Source organism: Stegostoma tigrinum, chromosome 15 (genome assembly GCF_030684315.1).
Source record: "Stegostoma tigrinum isolate sSteTig4 chromosome 15, sSteTig4.hap1, whole genome shotgun sequence".
NCBI classification, from domain to species: Eukaryota; Metazoa; Chordata; class Chondrichthyes; order Orectolobiformes; family Stegostomatidae; genus Stegostoma; species Stegostoma tigrinum.
Window position 1 is genome coordinate 51,171,413 of NC_081368.1, and position 23,155 is coordinate 51,194,567.

Sequence of the window (23,155 nt, forward strand, 5' to 3'; positions counted from 1 at the left end):
TGTGGCCATGGTGCATTAACAGTCTTTGAACTCTCTGCAACCTTTGACACAACAGAGCACACAGTTCTCTGCCAGTGCCTTTCCTGTTTTGTCACGTTAGTGATGTTGCTGTTGTTCATGTCACCCTATCTTATTGAAACAAGAGTGCTGTAACAGTGACTGATGTGTTCATACTGACCGACCAATATACCCAGAGAACTATAGTTGGCTGTCCTCTGCTGGATGTTGTTCCTTGGTAGCGAAATTAATATCACGTGGAGTCTCACCCCATGGCTAAGTCGCAGAACTGAAACTTTAACTTGTTAATGAGTATATGCAGCATTTTCTGTTTTTCAATTATGAATGCTGATAACACCCAGCACTACTACTCTCCGATCCATTGCCGCTGTGGCGTCAGGTATCTGGTCTTGCATGAATCATGGTTTCCTCTACTTCAATCTTCAGAACAGTTAAAACATTATTTTCACGTTCATACACAAATTCTCTGTTCTTGACCCGGTTTTGTTGTCTTCCTTGGCCTTTGTTTCAGGCTAAATCAGATGTTCCCTAACTGAAGTGTCCTGTTGAATCGAATTTTTAATTCCTCTTACATAATATCACCTGCCTCTGCCTCTCTTGCAAGTTTTCTGTGAAAACTTAATCCAATTTCTTTCTCACTACTAGACCTGATTACTCCAGTGAGTTCATCAAAGGCCTCTTTTATTTATCCACCTTCTATAGCTTGAGCTGATTCAAAACTCTTTATTTCACATTAGGCCTGCTCAACAATCACCTTGTCTTTGCTGATTCCCATTCCTGTGTCCAGATCTTATAATCCTATCGCTCCCGTTTCTATTACTTCCTTCACTCCTGTATCTTCGCTGAGAATCCCCACCCTGTTAGTTTGTCGCATCATTGGTGACCATGTATCCTCTAGTAGATGCCACTGTACATAATCCTCACCAACCTTCCCACTGCAAACAGGCTGATTTTTTTTCCTTAAAATCCCCTTTTTTAAAGTCTACCCCTTCTAATGTCTCCTCCTTTTAAATATCTGTTTTTGTCTCCATATGCTTCTGAATTGCCGTGGGACATTTTTCAATGATATTAATCAAATTGTCAAAGGGGAATCACGTTATAAAATGACTTGATGCTCAAAGCTTGTATAACCCTGTAATGATTAAATTAGAACACTGAATCTTTTAGTTTCACCCCCCCACCTCAAATTGGCTGTGGATTTTTAATCTGTTGCTAGTTTCTCCAAAGATCACATAGCATCTTACTGTGATTGTTAATGAAATTTTAAGCATTGCAGTTGTATTTTTCAGGGAAAACGGGCCTGCAAGTCTTTTCTTGCCTGACGTTTTAATTGGCTTTGCGTTAAATTTTTAAAAGTTAAGATAATATATTTTCATTTCTGTGATGTAGGGTGTGAAATTTATTTTATCATTTTAGAGTTTGGATTTTGAAATAGCAGGCGGGTTTTTCCTAGTCTATGAAGGAGTTTAATGATTAACTTCTAACATTTCCGTTGCTGTGGTGATTTTGTTTTTATTTTCAAGTTTAGAGCACAGCATGAGGGACAGACTTCCAGGAGTGTAATAGGCTTTTTTTCTCCCTCCGCTCTTTTGCGTTTACAAATGAACAGAGCAAACAGTCCTGCTCTAGACATCAGGTTTATTTTTTTTGTTTATTGAAAACACCCATAGCTTGAAAAAGCACTTTTGATTTCGGTTTTGCAGAAGACTTGACTGGAGCTAGATATGTAAAACGCTCGCCCCTAAAGACAGGAGATAGTTTAGGACTGTGGAGAAATAGGCTAGCTCAGTGTAAGGAATTTTAGTTTGGTCCCAAATCGAAAGTGTTCGGTTAAAATCCTGGAAGTTTTATGTGTACTTGAGAATTCTCTGTGGAATTACCATTACAAAACAAACTGTAGATTTTCATAGCAGAGGGCAGAACATCGGTCATAAGACGTGGAGACCTGCTGGAAATGCTGTGTTTGGTCTCTTTTTGTAAGAATGTTCAAAACATGAAAGGTTTGATGACTGGATTAAGGAATAGACTATTTTTGGTGGCAAACAACTTGACACCAGTGGGCCTGGATTTGAAGTTATTGGTAAAATTTTGGTGAATTTAGAAAACATTGTGTAAGCAAAAATGAGTGTCTTGTCCGAAGTTTGGATATAGATTTAACAGTAGCATTAAAAAGAGAATGAGAGAAATACTGAAAGGGAAAACATTTATAAGGTTGTTGAGATTAAGTGCAAAGCTTTATCAAAAAGCTAGGACAGGCACTCTATATTGAATGACCTCCTTTTATGAACTTGAGCTAGGAATTAAATAGTGCATATGCTCGGAGTTCTTTTGAAATCAATCACTTTTGTTTTCTAATCTGTGGAGCAAAAATGCCTACTTGTTACTTAAGATGTTATTTACTTGAATTCTCTTCTATGCTCACGAAAGCACTTTTCTAAAATGATTACTTGGTTTACAAGACAATTATTACATCTCTTGTTTAGATACTGATGAAAACTACATTATGGATCAAGGAGGGGGAGGACTTGAGTTACATTCACAAGAGTCCAAAGTGTCTCATACTATGATCATGCAAGACTTTGGTAAGTAGTTAACTCTGCACTGTAAATAAATAACCTTGTTAAGTTTATATAGTGTAATTTAGTAATTGTTAACAAAAGCTCATTATATTAATCATTCATTTTATTTAGGGAGAGAATTAAAGGAAAATTCTAAAGTAACAATATCTGGGGCTCTTCCACCAACTTGAACCTGCAATTGGAGAAAATCCTAACCTGACAACTTAACAAATTTAGTACAAAGTAAATGGTACAAGAGAGCCTTTTTGTGACCCTATAAACTAAGGTTTCTGTTTACCTTAAGTCTTTTCAAATGTATGATCATCAGTCATTAGTTGTAGCAGAATGTTCTCCTCTGTTGATAATACATTGAAATCTTTTGAGCTCTGAATATTTCAGTGAAAGTGGTTTTTCCCCTTCATTTTGGTATTTCATCAGTATAATATGTTGAAAAATATGGATCAATGTTCAATTTAATTTCAGCCACCTTGGGCATATCAGCTACATATTTTACTTACCCAGGTGAGAGATTCAGCATGGTCATGTAATCGGAGGCGAATTATGTAGTCAGTGACTTAAGTTATGCTGTTCTGCTGAATTAACCAGCCCTCTTGTATGGCTTATCAGCAAGTATGTATGATCACGACTAGGCACATTTCAAAGTTTCTGATAGTGGTTGATCCTATAGTTCCATTTATTTTTGATGTTTTTACTGTGTTATTCTACTGTGTATACATTTGCACAAATGAGGTGTGTATGCTCTACATCTCGTGCAACTTGGCCTCAGAAGAAAAATAACTGGTAGAACTATTTCAATTATTAGGAATGTTACAAAATGGCACAGTATTAATCTATTGTTTGTATTACAGTGACTGGAATGGCTGGTGCTGCCCATGTTGATGGCGATCACATTGTTGTATCTGTACCTGATGCAGTGCTGGTGTCTGATGTCACTGAGGAAGAAGTTACCCTAGGACATGGTCTCTCAACTAATATTCACGAAGTTGTGCAGGGTCCAGATATAATAGCTGAAAATGATGTTGTTACAGAAGGTGTAATTGTCTCAGATTCAGTACTAGAGACTAATGTTACTGTGGAAGAAGACTTGAACACCAGTTCCGTTCCTGACCATGTTCTAGCTTCTGATCTTATAACTGAGACTGTTGGTGTTCCAGATCAAGTACTTGTGTCAGATCTTGTATCAGTGCAGGATGAGGAACATTTTGAGCACGTGGTTCAGGATTCAGTAACAGATGTTCTCTCTCCTGGAATGGTCTCCGAAGAGGTTATGGACGTAGATGCTGTTTCAGAGACTGTGATTCAAAACCATGATTTAGTAGTTCAAAATCAAGAGACTGTTTCTGACCCACCTATTGAAGCCCGAGTTGACGGAAAAGATGCATCTGAAGATTTCTTAATGATATCCTGTAAGTGACAGCTTACAGTATGGCTTTTATGTTTAGATTATTGTAAATGAAATTTTGTGTAGTATATCCGCGGTGCCTCCTGTTTCAAACAAAAATGCAGTACCACATTTCTAATAAGAGACAACATACAATTTATTTCTAACATTTGTACAGCCAAGAAATTTAAGCAATGATTTAAGTCAAAAGAGCTTTAACCCTGAGAACCACTTTTTTATAGTATTTCATAGTATTTTATCTACAATAGTGTATAATAAAAGAAAAATAGTTACTAATAGAGAAAATATTAAACCATCTAGGTCTGAAGTAAGCCTTTATGCTTTATCTGTGTTGGAAATCCTGTAACACATCTTGATCAACTTCTTTTTGTCCAGTCTTTCCTGATAGCCCATTTGCTAATCATTGCAGCATGTAATTAAATCTGAACTGTTCCTTCACTCTCCCTTATCAAATTTGATAATTATGTAAGCTTTGTGATTACATTTTAGTATTTGAATTTTTATCAGTAACCTTTTGGGATCTTAAATACTTCCCTTACTAGATGGTGAAATAAGTGTCTTCCATTATAAACATTTCCAACTTATTTAAACTGTAGTAAGATTAGGCCTTCGCTCAAGAACATGCATGTGACCATTTCCAAATGATGGTACAAGAGAGCCTTTTTGTGACCCTATAAACTAAGGTTTCTGTTTACCTTAAGTCTTTTCAAATGTATGATCATCAGTCATTAGTTGTGGCAGAATGTTTTCCTCTGTTGATAATACATTGAAATCTTTTGAGCTCTGAATATTTCAGTGAAAGTGGTTTTTCCCCTTCATTTTGGTATTTCATCAGTTGTGTCACTGGCTATCACTGCACGAGATTTGTGAAAATTTTCTCAAGCTTTTTCACATTAGTGATTTCTTGTTTCTTTTTTCTGTAATCACTTCGTCGTGAACTATTAACTCTTCATGTTCTTGAAACAGTTGTTTCCCTTCACTCTCTGTATCTTTACTATGCATCTGAAGAGTCAGTTGGTAACTTAATTTGGAATGCAAGAATCGGAGGTGTCTTTTTCTTTTGTGATCCTAGCGAGTAACTGCAGCAAACATTTTGTTTCTGTATGAAACAGTCTCTTGTCAGACTCCAAGGCAGGATAGTGGTGTGTTCATGGGTCTTTAGCTGTCTTCTTTTGGTAATTACTTAAAATCTTTTCAAATCTGGCTTAATTCTAGTTATGTTGAAGGTACATTTTATGCTTTGCTTTAAGGTATGCTTCATCTGTAAAAATTCTGTACTTTAGGCTCTTTTTGCCTATTCTGGAAAGTCAAATACTCTTGAATATTGAGTTCCCAATCTTGGTCACCCTGCATCCACATCTCCATAGTCAGTATAAAGTCACATTCATTGATTTTTATTCAAGCCATCAACACATCTATCTTGTTACAACTGCATGCTTTCAAGTTAAGAGCCTTAAGCTTTGAAATTTTGCACTTATCACTTACTGTAGACATAATTTTTGTTGCGTTCTTCTATTTTTTTTGTCCCTTCCTTCCTATCTCACTTTGATTAATGCTCACCTCATTCCTCTGCTGTCACGTTTAAAGTTGTGTTTTTCCACTTCCTGATCCAACAACAATTCTCCCTTTCCCAAGTATTCCTAAACTGGAGTTGTTTCCATATCGGTTCATAAACCACACATTTAACCCCTCTAATCTTATTCCCCTTAAGATAATTTGCAGATGGCTCAGGTAGTGGTTTGAGCATTATTAACTTCATGGCTCTGCTGTCTCATTTCGCCCCAAACTACTCCTAATTCTTCAGCAAAGCCTCTTTCCTGGCCTTACTGATGTAAATCACAATAACTGTATCCTTTCTCTCCAGCCTGAAGTAGATGTCGTGAACCTTGGCACCAAATAAACAATACAGCCTTTGGGACTTACTGTCTTTGCTGCAGAGATCAGTATAAGGCCATAAGAAGTGGAATTAGAAATAGACCAGTTTGTTCATCAAGTCTGATGCACCATTCATTGAAATCATGGTTAATCTGATTATCCTCAGCTTCACTTTCCTGCTGTATGCACATAACTCTTGATCGCTTTACTGAATAAAAATCTTTCTCAGCCTTAAACACAGTTAATGACCCAGTCTGTGCAGCCCTCTTTGATAAAGAATTCCGCAGATTAACTACCCTCCGAGAGAAGAAATCTCTCCTCGCCTCAGTTTAAATGGGCTTACTCTGAAATAATGCCCTCAGCTCCTAGACGTTCCCAGAAAGGGGAAATAACCTCTCTGCATCTAGGATGTCAATCTCGTAGGAATCTTTTATATTTCGGTAAGGTCTCCTCTCATTCTTCGAAATTCCATTATGTAGAAACCCAACCTTCCCAACTTCTCCTCCATAAGAAAATCCCTCCATACCCAGGATCAACCTTCTCTGGACTGCCTCCAATGCCAATATACCTTTCCTTGCAAAAGGAGACCAAGACTATTCGCTGGCTTCCAGCTGTTGTTTGTCTAGTATCTTTTTATAATACAGTTTTAGCAAAACCTCTCTATTGTCTTTGTCTTTGAAATAAAGATTGACTTTCCATTTACCTTCCCTATTACCTGCTGAATTTGAGTGCTTTTTGTGATACACAATGACTCCCATATCTCTCTGCACTGCAGCTTTCAAAAGTCTTTCTCCATTTAAATCCTACTCACTTCTCTTTTTATCTGTATTTTCCTTCATATTTGATAACACTGTCCCGTATTACTAGTATTATTATTATTACAATGGCTACAACATTTTGCTTTTCTCCTGAACTTGAGTGGCAGCCTATGCCATCATCCATACTGGGAGCAAGAACTTCAGATGTATTGGACAAAGGCCACAGAGCTATCTTGTGGATCCCCATACCTGGTTTACTCAAAGTCATAACTTCTTGTCCCTGACCATGGACCACATTTGATAGAATTAAGGAAAGTGGTGTCACTGCCTCCTGAAACATGGTGTCCAGGTATGTCTCCTGCTCTGTGATCTGTCAGTGTCCACAGCTTGAACTCCAGCTCATCAACTCTGAAGTGAAGTTTTTCAAGCAGCCAACCCCTCCTGTAGAGGTGGTCTCAGTAGTGTGTACCAGCTTACATGTACCACAGCTGCAAAACATTGCCTGCTCAATTATCTCAATTAATTAAATAGCAGGTTAAGTATATTAAAAGTTTTTCTTTAAATTATACACTTGCCAAAAAGTCTTTTGATTTAAACCACTTGACCAATAATGAGACAGGAAATACCCACCAATCAGGTACTTGTTTTTCAGTGACATCATGTTTGAAGGGGCTCTGCTACCCTTCTCACGCAGGTCCGCTCTCTTATCTTCATGAAACTTTTGTCCATTCTCTTTGTGCTGTTTCAGAAGTTGCAGACCCTGCTTTGCCTCCCATTCTTGAATCTGTTGACCGTGCTCTGTCTGTCTGTGTCTCTCTCTCGCTGTCTGTGTGTGTGTCTCTCTCTGACTTTCCTATGCTGGTGACTCTGGGTCCTCCTTTTCTCTTGTTCTGTTTGGCACTGGTCACAGTCTCTCAGTCCTCCTCCATCCCTCTCCTCCGAAAAATTATGGTCAGGTGTGCTGCAGAAACTGAAATGATGGACAGCTGAAGTTCATTAAATGTAGGGAAATAGACTTTATTTGGATTAAGCATGATATCAATGCACAGAATTCATCTTGAGGGTCAAATGAATCTGATGTTTCTAAGTACTAGACATCACCTGGTAGATCTCTCGTATCCCTTAGCCTGTTTCTCTTTGTGTCGGTGCTGCAACTCTGACTTAGTCTCCCTCTGACAGTTGCACTCCGCCGACGCCAGCGACAATCCACCCACCGATGCAACCCCGCCCACAACCAATGACTACATCGCACCTCCACAGCCAGCTACCCTTGAGAAAACAGCCACGCTGAACCCTGCCGAATCTTCACCATCGCCCCCAGACCTCTCACTGATGGAAGACGAATGGTCAGTCCTCAGCAATTGCTCACCTTTGTCCCCCTCTACCCACACAACAACGAATACCAGTCACGTCTGGACATCGAACAGTTTCCGCCGCCTCCGCCTATCCACCTTCAGTCCTCCTCCCCCTCTCTCCCTATTTATTTCAGAATCCTGTCCCATCCCCGTTTTTCTGATGAAGGGTCTAGGCCTGAAATGTCAGCTTTTGTGCCCTTAAGATGCTGCTTGGCCTGCTGTGTTCATCCAGCCCCACACCTTTTTTTTTGTTACCTTGGATTCTCCAGCATCCTTCCCCCCCACCCCCCACCCACCGCCCTCTTTTGTTCTCACTCCCACTTGGGCTGAGTGACCGCAGATGGGATCCCCCATGATGCCTTGTTCCTCCCTGTGTTTTCTGCCAACAGTCCTTGTGTGTTCGTTTAATTGCCATCTCAATGTATAGCTGTACTCTGCAATCATCTAATACCTGCTGTGTAGCTGAATAGTTGTTTTCCCTGCTGCAAGCTTATATTTTTCCCATTTCATGTCCTGACTGCTCTGTGGATTTTCTTTGGAGCTCATCATCCTGCTGTAACCTTTTCCACATTTACCAGATCTGGCTACTGAACCATGTGCTCTGCAGTGGCTTTTCCCGTGCACACCTTGTCTATTTTACTGCACTGTGGGACTTCTTACCCAGGTTACCCTGATTGACAAAAATTCCCTACCTTCTATGGACCCATCCCTGAAGAATTAGCTTGCAGCCAGATTGTCTCCAGAGTCATTCTATCTGTCTACTGCGAAGTTACTTTGTTCTTTTTGCAAGTCGGGCTTCTTTCTCAATTGGGCTTTTGTTGGACATTTTCTTTCTTACTGCTGCCTGAGTGTCTTGGATGCTTATGTAGTAAGATCAGATTTGCATTAAACTAACAGTATATGTGGGATGGTGACCAAGAGTCTGATTTGAGACCCTAAATGCTCAGGTCCTAGTTCTATCTTGTTCTGACACCTTTATAAAGTACTTCCTTTCATACATGCTATTCTCAGAGTAAACAAAGCCAGCTAACCCATCACCCACCCACCCAACCCAACCCCGCCCCCACACCCCCACTGTAATCTGTCCTTAAAAACCAGATGTCTCCTCTTGTCTATTTGCTTAATCATACTCACTCTGATGTTAGTGTAAACATGGAACAGTACAGCACAGGAATTGGCCCTTCAGCCTACTGTTGGAGATTTTGTATTTTATGTTGCCCAGTGTACACAATACTTCTGGCGAAAGGTATTGCTCGGCCAGTACTCTGTAAACCTGAAATCATTGTATCCACACTATTGACCTTATGCACTTAACCAGCTGTAGACTGATGGTCTCTTACAGGTTGTCATTGAGCAAGTTTGGACACTTTTTTTTGTTTTCATTCTCCACTACCGAGTCATTTGGGTACAAAAAAACAGCAGTGACTTCGCTACTGATCCATAAGACATCCCATTAATTACCTCCTTCCATCGACAAGAAAATTCCAATGTCTCTTGTTTCAGCCAGTTTTTAAGACACTTGAGAAGCACCTCCCCATCCTCTTACAGTCATGCAGTAAATGAGAAATTAATCTAGTTGTTGAAATCGGTGTGATGACCCTATCTACAAAATTTATTGCTTTCAAAAACTGAGTGCCTTTTGTTGAAGGCCCATTGTGTTCTATCGTGTAAGTGCTTGAGAATACCAATACACTCTTATTTTTGTCACCACTTTCTTCTCTTCTCCCTGTATCTTAGTTTCTGAGCATTTCTTCCATCATTCCTCTTTCATATTTTTGAACTTCAATGGCTCCTTTAATGAATTGCAGAATGTTAGCACATGTTGATCTGACTCTGTCATTATGCAAAACTTGCAGATCGAGAAGAACCGAAATAATTAACCTTATGTACTGAATTCCATAAAGGCTTCATAAATTAATGCTCTAATGAAGATCTGTAGCTTGGGTTGTGGTTGAAATTTTTGGTTTGTTTGCCGAGATTACTGGTTTTCATGCAAGGGTTTCATCTGCCTTCTAGGTGACATCGGCAGTGCTTTGTAGCCTCCATTGAAGCACTGTAGTTCTGTTGCGCTGTGAATTTATATGGCCTGGTCTGTCATGGTGGGCAGTCTTACTTTCAGTTTTGTACTTATTGTTATGTAGGTGGGGTCTACTTCACCATGTTTGTTAATTGCATCAGTTGTTGAAAACTAGGTCTCCAGGAATTCTCGTGCTTGTCTCTCTGTCTTGTTTGGCCCGTTACTGTAACATTTTGTCCCAGTCAAATTGATGTCCTTCTATGTCAGAGTGTATTGAAACGAGGCAGAGTTAGTTGTGGTGTTCTGCTGTGAGTCAGTGTTCATGTATCGTGGTGAGTTTCTGGCCCATCAGTCCTATGTAGTGTTTTTCGCAGTTGTTGCATGATATTTTATACATCATGTGTCCTGCTCATTTATATATCACATTTGCCCTCGTGCAAGCAACTCCACTTTCTACACGAATGCCTCAAGCCAGATACTACTGTGCAACATCAAATACAAACCCCTCACCTCAACAACCCACAAGCAAGAAAAATAGCTGAACAGAGCAGCTGCAGGATGCTACGTGTTGTGATAATGGACACACGTAACCACCTCCACAAAAATGAACGAGAAATTTTGTGCCAAAAATCTCTATACTTGAATTCCGACAACCAACCATGGACCACAACTCTCGAACAGGCTATCGAGGTCAAGCAAAACAGGACCAGAACCAAGAGGGACTTGCACTACAAGATAAACTGACGAAACTAATGCATAGCAGTGCCAAGAACAAACCAGACTCATGGATAAGAAATTTATCAGAGACACCAAGAAAAACCATCCTGATACTTAACTACAATTATAAGGACACCAACAAAATGGACTTCCTGGCTGCGCTGAAAGCTACACTGAAATCTAACAGACTCGTGGACAAAATGCATCAAGCCATCTGTCAAACCATAGTCCCTGCACTGAGCAGGAGAAGCCAAGCAAACGAACTCAACACATGAGAAAGAAAAGCCCTCGAAGTCCTAAAGAAGGACAGAAACATCAGAATCTTATTGACAGGCAACGGCTGCTTGCTGCTCATTACGAAAAAACCGGAGTATGTTTGAAAAAGCCCAAAAACAACTTGAAGGTACCAGCATTTACCAACAGAGGGAGTCAGATCCCACACCACAGTCAGGAAACAGAATCACGTATACACTAAAATCACATCAAGCAGACCAAATAACTAGAACAACTCCCTAAAAGCGTTCCATTCCCTTACTACACTCTGAGTAAAGAAATTACCTCTGACATCTGTCCTGTAGAGTAGGTGGTTCACATGTGGAGATTGCTTCCTGGTAGAGTGCCTTATAAATTATTGTCAGTTAACTATATTATTAACATGGATATAGACATTAGAAAAATTGCCTGTATGTTTGAAAATGACAAAGTTTTGTATTAGATATTAAAACCAGGGATGAGCAAAAGACTATAGTCATTTTAGATGTGCAGGGGAAATGGATCTGTGTCTGGCAAATGGTAATTTTAATGCATATTAATGCAATGTTAGGTGCATGGCTCTGGGTTGACTCCAAAAAAGTAAGTACTGTACAAGGTCTTGAATTAAATTTTGTTGAGTAGGAAAGAGACCAAAGTGTTAAAATCATAGAAAATGAGCAGGCGTACGCCATTTCAAGCCTCCTCTGCCGCTTCAGTGTGATAATGGCTGACCGACTAACTGAATACAATTGTGGAGTTGGAGGAACACAACAGGTCAGGCAGCATCAGAGAAGCAGGACAGTTGATGTTTCAGGTCTGGCACTTCATCAGGAGGATCCTCTGATGCTGCCTAACCTATTGTGTTCCTCCAGCTCCACATTGTATTGACTCTGACTCCAGCATCTGCAGTTCTTGCTATCTCCAACTCAGTACATTGTTCCAGCTTTCTATACGTACCAGTTTAGCCCGAAGAACTATTGCTAATTTCTTGAAAAGATTTGATGTTTTGGCCTCAGCCACTTTATGGTAGAGAATTCCACAAGCTTACCACTCTCTAGGGAAGAAATTTCTCACTGCTGTAAGGGCTACCACATACCCATAGACAGTGACCGCTGTTTCTGGGCTCCATGGTCGTCAGACACATCTAGCTTCATTAAAATTTTTATAGATTTCTGAGATTTTCCCCCATCATTCTTCTAAACTCCGGTGAATATAGTCCTAACCAATCCAGTCTCCCTCATGCCACTCCTACCTTCCAAGGAATTAGTCTGGTAAATCTTCATTGCACTCCTTCCACAGTGAGAACACCTTTCCTCAAATAAGGAGACCAGAACTGCACATAATACTCCAGGTATGGTCACTTGCAGTGAGAAATCCCTGTTCCTGTACGTGAAAGGTCTCGTTATGCAGGCCAATTTTCACTGCCAGCTGCACCTGCATATGTACTTTCAGTGATTTGATGTGCCAGGACACCACACCACCCAATCCCTGCCTTTCCAATATATTGCTATTCAGATAATATGCTCTCATAACTGCTATCAAAGTGGATACACTTACATTTATCCATATTATACTTCATCTGCCATGCATTTAACCACTCATTCAACCTGTTCATGATTGTTATTGTCTGTGACACACTCAAGATTCCTGGTACCCTAAAGTTGCAATTATCAGAATTCAGTAAGCAGAGTCATTTTACTCTGTGGTAAACTTAGTGAAAATTTTGATTAAAATATTTAAAATAATACAAGACCAGATCATACAAAGAATGCACATTTAATGATGGCATTTAAGTGAGCTGGATGAAGCAGATATCACAGGATACAAAAGATAAATGCAATGCTGTCAATGTGTTTCATGACTACTATTGCACATCACTGAATGGAGCAAGGACTATGACCCAGCCAGTCCTTCTTTGCCTGTCGTTTTGAGATGTTCGTAAAGGACATCCGTTTCAGACAAGATACAAAGGTAGAGTGAAAGAATTGACATTCTGCAAATGGTATAATGAGGTTGAGAATCCAGCACCTTTTGTGACAGTTTTGGAAGTTCTCCATGTTGAACAAATCTTATCTTCCACAATCTCTGATCTATCCATGCTTGAAACTGAATGTAAAGTGCACTGATACTCATTTCCAAGAACACCCGCTTTCTGTGAGCATAAAATACTGCAACAAGTTGAGAAAGGCAAGTTGACTCTTGATACAAAAACAACATATGATAATTGAAACTAAATTTAATGCTCAGCTATTCTGACCGCATCTTTGGAGAGAAACAGCTAACATTTCAGGTGTGCTGAAAGTTTAATATTGTTTTTCTGTCTCTACAGATGCTGTCAGACCTGCTAAGTATTACAAGCAGATTTTAAAGCTAATTCTGTTTCATTCTGAAGTTTTATGATATTAGCATTTCATAAAAGGTGTACAGTTCCATTTCCATTCATGTCTAAATGCCAAGGCGCACTCAAAAACACATTCAAAACCTGTGACTTCAGCCACCAAGAAAAGGGGCAGCTGACTCATAGGAGCACTCCGCCTGCAAGTTGCCCACATGCATTCCTTCAAAAAAATATGGAACAATTCCTGTCTCAGCACTTTGGGTACTACTACCTTCTCAGCAGTATTTGGGGATAGCTACAAACTCTGGCCTTGCCCGTGACCGTAGCACCTTGTGGATGAATAAAAAAGGAAATGGTATTTTTAAAAAAAAGTCCCTTTTATGATGGTTTTTTTGAATATGCACCTTAAAATCTGGAATGCAATTACAAAATGACAACCAATTGAGATTTGTTTTCTTCCCACAAGTTCACAGTAGGGTTTTTTAACTGTAGTTCCTATTTAGTCGTAATATGTTAGTTTTCCTATGCGATTCATGTACATTGAGAACCTAGGACCCAAACATTTTTTCCTTGCCTGTTTCCATACTGTAGGGTTTGTATGATTCAAGGACATAAACAATAACATGGTAAACCAGGATTTTGGCAGTTACGTGATAGTTTTACAAAAATATTAATTTGGAAATAATGCTTCAGTGACAATGCAAAACAATGTCATTTTGAGAATGCTGTAGAAGAAAGAGGTGGACACTTCAAAAATAATACAACAGATTAGAATACAGGTGACTGAGGATCAAGGAAAATATTAGGGGGGAAATAAACGATATACAGAAATGAGTTGCAAAGGACAACAAGAGTGGGATTGAAAGGATTTACAATTATGTTGACAGTAGATAGAAAGTTAAGGCACAAGCAGAACTGTTGAAGGATAAACTATTTACAATTTTCGCAGTATGTGGCAGGCTCAATAAATTGTTCATGCCAACTCTGAGGAAGGGTAGACAAATCTCTGTCGTAAGAAATGATGCACATGGATTGCAGTGATTCAACAAGGCAGCTCACCACCAAATTCTCATGGGCAACTAGCAATGGACAATAAACACTGCCATGCTCGTGATGCCCACACCCCAGGAGTGAATAAAACAAAATGTGTATTATGTGCAGAGGTGAGTGAAGAATAGGTTGTTATCCACAAAGCTGTTTTGTGGGATGTTGATGCAAATAGAATCCTTTAAAGAATTAAAACGTTAGGCAGCACGGTGACTCAGTGGTTGGAACTGCTGCGTCAAAGACCCGGGTTCAATTCCACCCTTGGGCAGCTGTCTGTGTGGAGTTTGCACGTTCTCCCTGTGTCTGCGTGGGTTTCCTCTGGGTGCTCTGGTTTCCTACCACAGCCCATAGATGTACAGGTTAGGTGGATTGGCTTTACCAAATTGCCCGTAGTGTTACATGTAAGGTTATATGGAAACGGTAAGGGGATGGGTCTGGGTGGGATGCTCTTCGGAAGAGCAGTGCCGACTTATTGGGTGGAATGGCCTGTTTCCACACTCTAGGGATTCTATCAAGATATTATGACGCTGTGTTTGATATTTTTGGTCTTCTTTAAACATTGGAGCAGTAGTTGAGCTCTGGAAGGATGGCAGACGTATTTGTAATGTTAACAAAAATAAAGACACGAGTTTAGCAAATCACTTCACCCATCCATAATAGGAAAGAAACTTTTAGGCATTTTATTCATATCAATGAATGCTTAAAGTATACTCTGAGGTTATCAGGAATTACCAAGTAGGTTTAGAAGTGAGACCAGGCCATACAATATACAGAAATTCTTGATGCAAGAAGCTGTTAATGGAGCAAGATAATCCAGGTCGATGGAATTCACTTGAGTTTTTGGATGTCTGATATTCTTTTTGATTTAAGTTTTAAGCAGGATATAGTAGGCTAGTAAAATATTTAATAGATTTGTCTCAATGTTTTGAAAACCAGCCTGGGCACAAATGAGGCAGATTGAATGTAGTTTGCTTAGCACTAAAGAATGGTGTTTGCCATTCATTGTGCTTTTAGATACCCATAGGAGTTTTGTGGGATTTTGCATGGCAATTTACAGTCATCTGAAGTCTGAAACAGCATGGCCCCCTTCTGCAGAGGATCTGGAACTTGTGAACAGATCAAGCGACAGCATGTCTCTTCACTCCAGCAGATTGAAAGATGCAAACCAAGGCGTGCACAGTCAAAACCAGAAAGTGTAAGTTTAGATAATTCAATGTTTTAACAAAAAAACAAGTGAAATAGAGAACGGAAGATTGATTTGAAAAAATAACTAAAAAGCAATTTGATGACCAAGATTATTCTATGCCTTGGGGATAAAGGCTTGAAATGTAGCTTAAATAACAGAACTTTGAAGGTGTCTTGAAATAATGATAATTTAGGATGAATCGGAAGTAAGCAAGCTATTCACTTTGGACAGTGAGCATGTGACATAACGATACTGGAATAAAACTGAGCAACATTAAGGGTGGAGACAGAACTTTATCTCAAAAGATACATAGAATTAGTCCCTAGAGAAGGTAGTCATTTTGAACAGTTGAGTTCTTTAAATAGAAGTTAGATCAATAAGTTTTTTTTAAATGCATGATTGAGAATAATGGAGCTGTTTAGATTTTGCTCAGTTCATGAAGTGGATATGGCTGTGGATTAATATTTACTGACATGACCATTGGATGATATCAAAGGGTATTGTTTGATAGAATAAACATCCATCTGCTCTTGTGGTCTTGGTGGATGGAATGCCCTTTCCCATGGTTCTTACATTAACTGCAAAAGTATGATGATATATTAGCAAAAAAAGTGTCTCTTGGATGTTTATTTTTGGTATCCTTTTAGACATTTAATATTCTTCCTTTAGGCCTCTATACGTCATTCCCCATCAAGAAAATATGTAGATAGCTTGCGACCAGGCTTCTGCCAATGTTGTCTTGATCTGGCTACTGGGACGCAAGTGACAGCAGCTTGGGGTGACATCCAATATATTTGTTCCATTTTGAGGAAGTGACAAATCTCCTGTAGGGATCTACCCCTGATGGCATGACTGAAATTGGGAATTTACCATGTCGGAATTGTAGCTGCAGATACTTGTTACCATCCCTTTTCCCCCCCCACCCAGCAAAAACTGATAATGCACATGATCACTTGTTTTGCATGTTTTTTGATGGTGATAGGGTTTTTTTTACTGTAAGCCCCTTTTGACCTTGATGTTGGTTGTACAGCTCGTATAATCTTTAGTACATACTTATAGACTGGTCTTTAACAATGGTAAAATGTACAATGTTGGCACATAATCACTGATTTGACTTCTACAGGTTAGTCAACAGAACTGAAAGTAGGAAATAATATTTTGAGCAGAATAACCTGTGAAGGAAATTTTGTTGAATATTTTTTGTCAAAAATTGGAAATAATGGTTTTACTATTACAGACAAAATGTGATGGATAGAGTGTAGGTGGCTGTAGATCAACTAAAGTCACCTTGTTTAAAAAAGTTAGTGGTTAGCTGTTAGCAACTCACATTGCTATTAAATCTCCAGCAACCTAAAGTAATCTTCTGGTAAAGCCTAAATTGGATATTGTTGCTTATTAAATGCCACAGTTCATCTACATGTTGCAGATACATTGCTCTGTAGAGTTTTTTTTTCAAATCCAGAGTCGTCATTTGTTGTCATAACCCAGAAATAAATTTTCTCTCCTTTTAAAGCAAGTAGTCTTAAATGGCAATAAAATTATATTTTGAAAAATGGTATTTAGATGGGGGTTTATTATTAATTTGAAGAAAACATTTTTTAAAATGTTTTCCATTAATATTCTCTTGGTTTTATCTATTTCAATTGATCTAATTTAATATTTATATGCAATTAGTGTTCATAGTATTGAAAGTGTTGCTGACCCTAGCATTACTAGTTCGTTGAACCAACATTCCGGGTTTGAACGGTAAAATTCACAAATGTTTCAGGCTCCACTGATGAAATTAGTTCCCATATATAATTTGGTTCAGAACACCAGCTCAGTGAACCTTGGTGTTAATTCTCCGTCAGTTGCTAGCACAGGAGCCTTAATTTCACCGCATCTGTATTTTTGTAGCTCTTAGTAACTCTGAAATGTTTCTATGTTTTGTCATGATAGGAAAAGCTTGATTGGAGTCAAAAGTGAAATTGGGCAAGTGAAATGGTTTCAGTTGGAATCTCAGGGTTGGGAAAGAGGAAAACATTAACCTGGTTTTGATTTTTTTTTCCTGGTTCCATAATGGAGGTATTTAGTTTAAACTCAATGCCAATTGGCCCAACAGCTTCTAGAAGATTTATTGACTTCCTAAGTTTCTGATGTTTTATAACTGTTCCTGTAATTGTTTTACGCAGTAGGTGATGTTGGAGAGAAGCTGGACCAAATGGGAAACGCACCAATAAAAATAAGCACTGATATTGAGCAAGATGATTCTTCCAAAGAAGATGGGTTTGGAGCTGAGGTCATCAAAGTGTATATTTTTAAAGCTGAACCAGAAGATGATGTGGAAATAGGTAACGCTTATGTTTTAAGAGTGTGTGCAGTTCAATTTTTTTTAAGAAGTTACACTATCTTACCTCCTGTATCAATTTTACAGTGGACCGAAGGTGAACCAAAATACATTAAAAGGTCAACCAAAATATGAGCGAACAATAATTGGCCAAATTTTCATAACTATTTTAGTCAGAGTACTGTGGGAGGGGGAAAAAAGCTCAACTGCCTCTTCATTAGAAACATTCATACTACTGACTGGATTCATCCCTAATTTTAATGGACACTAGAACTGAAATCCAGAATCCATTTATTTTCCATGGTAATGACCAATCTCTATCAGATGTATCCATGGATCCCATACCGTGCTGTGGTGAATTGGAAGCCTGATTGAAAATTCAGATCCACAATGCTATTCGAAATACAAATAGTTTGTAGGTAGTGATCATGATAATTTTTTGATCTAATCGTTGTGAATTTGAATTTATTTCTTTGTTAATGTTCACATACCAGCAATTGTCGTCTTGGGAGAAATAGTTAAGGATATAGTATATGTTCTGTAGGGGTTTTTGTTTTTTCCATGATGCTTAAATTTCAAAATAAGGGAGCACCAACTAGCAAGTTTACAGCATTTCGAATTTAGGGTGGACGTAGTGACAGAAATTTAACTTCACATACAAAATTTGCTAACGTTGCTGCAAAGTGAGATGTATGAGTTCACAATGCTCACTGCTTACCTGGTTATGCTAATGAACTATGTCACAAAACTTTATTTAACAAGCTCAGAAGAACCAAAAATGTTTGTCCAGTTTTGCTGCTCGAGTGAGTTGGAGAAGTATCCCTTAGACAGATTTTGATGCTTCCCAAAATTCCATGTTTTCTATCTCCGACAGCTTTCCAAAGTAAATGGTAGGTTTTTTTGGGGAAGGAAAGTACTAGAGCATTTTAGAAAACGAGGCAGATTTGAAGAGGGGAGAGATCATGATTATTGTGATAATCCAATATCATGGGAAACTAGAAGCTTGATGGATTTAGTGGAATTTTTTTTGGCTGTGTCCTACTTAGAATTATTGGCTATCTGGTAGGAAAGTAAGGAAGGCTGATCTTGAAGGCACAGTCAAGGGTAATTAGTCTTGGCTTCTGGCAGTTGGGAAAGAATAAAAGGGGAAAGAATCACTGGGCACTACAGGGCATGTAGCAATCCACAATGGCAGGGGGACAATTAATGGCACATCAGACCACCCCTCGGGAGGGAGGGAAATATTGTTATAGTTTTGGTGGTCAGGGCTTGTGGTAGGTTGAGCGGATTGGGTAGTTACAGTAGAATGGAGAAGCATTTCTGTTCCTGAGAAAGTAGGAACTGCAGATGCTGGAGAATCTGAGATAACAAGGTGTAGAGCTGAATGAACACAGCCTGCTTGGCCTGCTGTGTTCATCCATTTCTGTTCCTGCCTCCTTTTGACTACCTGATCTTCAAAGTAGACCACTGTTATATTTTCATTAGAGTCGCAGGTCCTCTGTGAGAACCCGATTTAAATGTTAGAATAAACTGTTTTGTGTCTCAGCCAGGATATACATGGCACGCAACTCATTGCTGACAACAAATGGGTTGATAGCAAGTTAGTTTTGCATTATGCAACTTAACATATTTAACCAACCTGTTTCAGATAGGCAGGATACAATTTCTTCCACCACCCTGTCTCTTCGAGTATGGAAAGCTGTTTTTTGCCCAGAGACAATTCGAACAGATACATAATCAATAACACTGTGACCTGAATTATTTGGACTCAGCAGTGAGTTGCTACACCTGCCCACAGAACTTGTACTATGATTTGCAGTTATCATTTGAAGCAGAACAGCATCCTGTACAGAGGATGTGTGAACAAGGCCAGCAAAAATGTTTCTCGTCAACCACTCAGATTCCAGAATCCATCGTGAGACCTGTAGATACTAAACCAGGTAGTGCAAATTGGAATATTTAATTCAGTGTAACATGTACAAAAGTGAAAAATGAAAGATGGGACTCAACAAAAATGTATTTCAATTATTCTACATTCAAGTTTTTAATCTCCTGACTTCAATTAATGAGCCAAGACTACAAATATGTACAAGTAACTTGGGAAGATTGTAACTTGGGGAGTTTTACGGTTACCAGAGCTCACATTTGAATAAATTGGCCTTTTTCTGTCATGTTAAATAGGTACGTATTGAAGCTTCATGTCCATCATTTGTTTGAATGCTTTTTTTTTTGAAGCGTGAACTTTGCGTCTACTGAAATGAAAATTTGAGCTGTCCTAGAGAAGGTTTGTTCACATTCGAGCATCCGAACTAAATTGTACAGCTTATGTCCTAATAACACTCTTCAAACTTTTTGGTTCATTGCTTTGCATCTTAGACATATTGTTGACTGCAGAATAATTAATGTAAATTGTTTTGAGTTTTTCTTTAAAATCTGTTTTCTTATTTGAAGGTGAAACTGAAGTTATTACAGAGAATGACTATCAGAATGGTCACACCATAGCTGGAGTACTCGAACAAGGAAATGTTGGTAGAATGTCTCGGGAAAAAATGGTTTACATGGCGGTTAAAGACCCAGCCCAGGAAGATGATATTAGTAAGAAATTCTATGTACAGTTTAATTTAAGTGTTCATTCAAAAGCAAACTATATTTTATTTGAAAATAATTAATTAAGCCATGTTATAGGATAAATCAACCTCTGACTAGAGTTCAGATAGATAACCAATTGTGGACTTCACTTAACCAGCTTTCGGAAAGAAGTGACTTTTGTTCTTCCTGTGTGCAGTTGCATGGGTATGTAAACCGAGCACCCTAGGTCCTTTGTTCAACCTGAAACATTAGTGTTTACTGACTTGCTGTGCTCTTTTTAGAGTTGAAAGAAAGACTGTGTTTAAAAAAAATGTAAAAACAGAAATTAAAATAAGACAAATTGTACAAGTTTGAAAGATGTCTACATTTTAAATAGTTCACTTTTTAAAATGCAATTTAACTGACTGTTTTGCTGTGCCACTTCTATTTGTAATTATTTTAGAATATGAAAGATGTTTTGATCAACACTTGTCAAAATTGAATAGTATAATTGCTGCTTTAATTTGAAAGAAATTTCTAAAATTATATTTTGTGAGCCTGTTATACCTTTGACTCATTCATTAGAAATATCTAATTTACAATGGTTTCTATAGCCTAATATAACACTGGGTTATTTGGCACTGTCTAGATATTTAGTGGAGGTAAAATAATTGAATACTGGAAAGTCAGTGTTGGTGTTAGTATAAGAAATGTAATGATATTTCAGATGGAGACTCTTCTTCAGAACTGCTACAGGGCAGCTAACTTTAATGGATAGGCATAATAAGGAAAGATGTTGAAAAAGCATAGAGGCTTAAGTTTAGAAGGTGTAAATGGGCTTAAAGGCATTGAACTGATATCAGTATATTATGAAAGAGTTTATCATTTTGCATGACATACAAATGCAATTTAAATTAGTTATTCGTCTGCTACTGTTGAGTGTTTATAATCTAATTCCTAAACTTTCCCCTCTCTTTGTATTGTCCCATCCTGATACAGGGCTGTGTTCTCTGGCTACACCATATGTAATGAATGAGTAGGTGTTGTGTTTTATAGTCTTTATTCTGAGATTTTCTTTGTGTGCGGATCCTTAATTTTTTTCGAAAAATAAACTTGCATCATAGTCTACTTCTCAATTGAAGTGTTGGTTTACACCTGTGCACTGAATTTGAGAGAGCAACAGAACAAGATTGATGCATTATACCTTAATATTCAATGATAGGTAAAATAACTTGTATTTTTCAAAGGAAATTTTTGGCAATGTTATTCAACTCTATTAGTGTAAATGTGTAACTGTTATCTGCAGGAAAATTTGAGACTTTTTTTGCATTTGTTTGAAAATTGCTATGAATTATGCACTTAGCATCTAGTTTTGAACTCCTACACAGGTGTCAAATAGTCAATTAGGGTAGAGCTCACCCTACAGACCCTGACTGAATTTGTACCAATGACTTTTCCAGTGCTCACCTATGTGCTTTCTGTTGACACATTAATCTGCCAATTTTTAAATTTTCATAAACTGCACTAATTGTCTAGATTTTAAATGAACAATATTGGCCTAAGTCCTGTCTTCACGTCATCAAAATCAAAGATCTAAATATGTTTGCTGCGGTAAACAGCTTTTTGGAGTCTTAGGGAATCAAATAATAGAATAAGCTGGCAAGAAAGTGAAGTTATCTAGGGTCAGCCAGAATTGTAGTAAATGGCTGAACAGGCTCATCAGACCAAATGATCTACTGCAGTTCTTGTGTTCCATCAACCCCATATTTCCCAATCTGGCCCACTGACCCAAAACGCTCTCCTGCTGCCAACATACACTCCTTCGCCCCCTTCCCATGTCTTGATTGCTAGCTTGCCGTCTTGCTTATGGCTCAGTCTTTGACGTGAGACCATTAGCTTCCATATTGAAAAGGTTTTAATGTCGTGTGAAGTGGGATCAGGTGGGTTAGTGTCTTTTTTTATTGTCCTGACATCTTTGGCACTCAGTGGCCTTCCCCAGGGTTGGCTGCACTGACCCACTGCAGCCAGTGGTAATGCATAAAACATTGATGGTGACTGGAAGAGGCTTTACCAATTAACTTCAAGCTGTAAAATGTTGAATCACTTTACACTAAAATATTATTCATGATTTATCCAGATTGTGCTGATATTGCTGATGAAGTTTACATGGAGGTTATTGTTGGGGATGAGGAGGCAACAACAGTCCATGAGACACAGATGGAAGATTCAGGCATCAACAAAGCCTTTGTACCTGTCGCATGGGCTGCTGCATGTGGTAAGAAATGAGGCTTGGTGATTTTACACTTCGCATTTCTTTTCATATTCAAAATTTTTAATATGCGCATTCCGATATTTTAAAATAGTCCAGTGAAAAGGTAGCAGAAAGACTATTCCACACAATTCACAAAGCATTGGAAAATGATAGACTGCCAGAGATTCTAATCCTAACAAAAGGAGAAAATGCAAAAATAGCTAGAGACCAAAGATATAATAATGAACAGTTAGTATGAATTTAAAAAGAGAAAGACTTGTTTGACAAACATCATTGAAGTATTTGAGGACTATTGCAAGGGTAATATTTATTTTTACCAACAATAAAGTGCCACATACATTGAATACAGTAAGGACATATAAAGTCAGGGCAAAAGTATAATAATGAGGTCTCTGAGGAAGGGTCCTGACCCGAAACGTCAACTTTCCTACTCCTCTGATGCTGC

The 23,155-nt window shown here is 38.4% G+C and overlaps 1 protein-coding gene across 5 annotated transcripts in view; it reads left to right on the top strand.

The window, feature by feature from the left end:
* Positions 1-23,155, top strand: part of znf711 (zinc finger protein 711) — a 44,296-nt gene that overhangs the window by 15,484 nt on the left and 5,657 nt on the right. For all 5 annotated transcript variants that reach the window (XM_048544230.2, XM_048544229.1, XM_048544231.2 and 2 more), the window contains exons 2-6: positions 2,502-2,600; positions 3,446-4,003; positions 17,716-17,874; positions 20,322-20,465; positions 22,576-22,713. In XM_048544230.2, coding sequence (XP_048400187.1) covers positions 2,522-2,600; positions 3,446-4,003; positions 17,716-17,874; positions 20,322-20,465; positions 22,576-22,713 — 1,078 coding nt within the window. In that variant the 5' untranslated portion in view covers positions 2,502-2,521. The remainder of the gene's footprint in view (positions 1-2,501; positions 2,601-3,445; positions 4,004-17,715; positions 17,875-20,321; positions 20,466-22,575; positions 22,714-23,155) is intronic.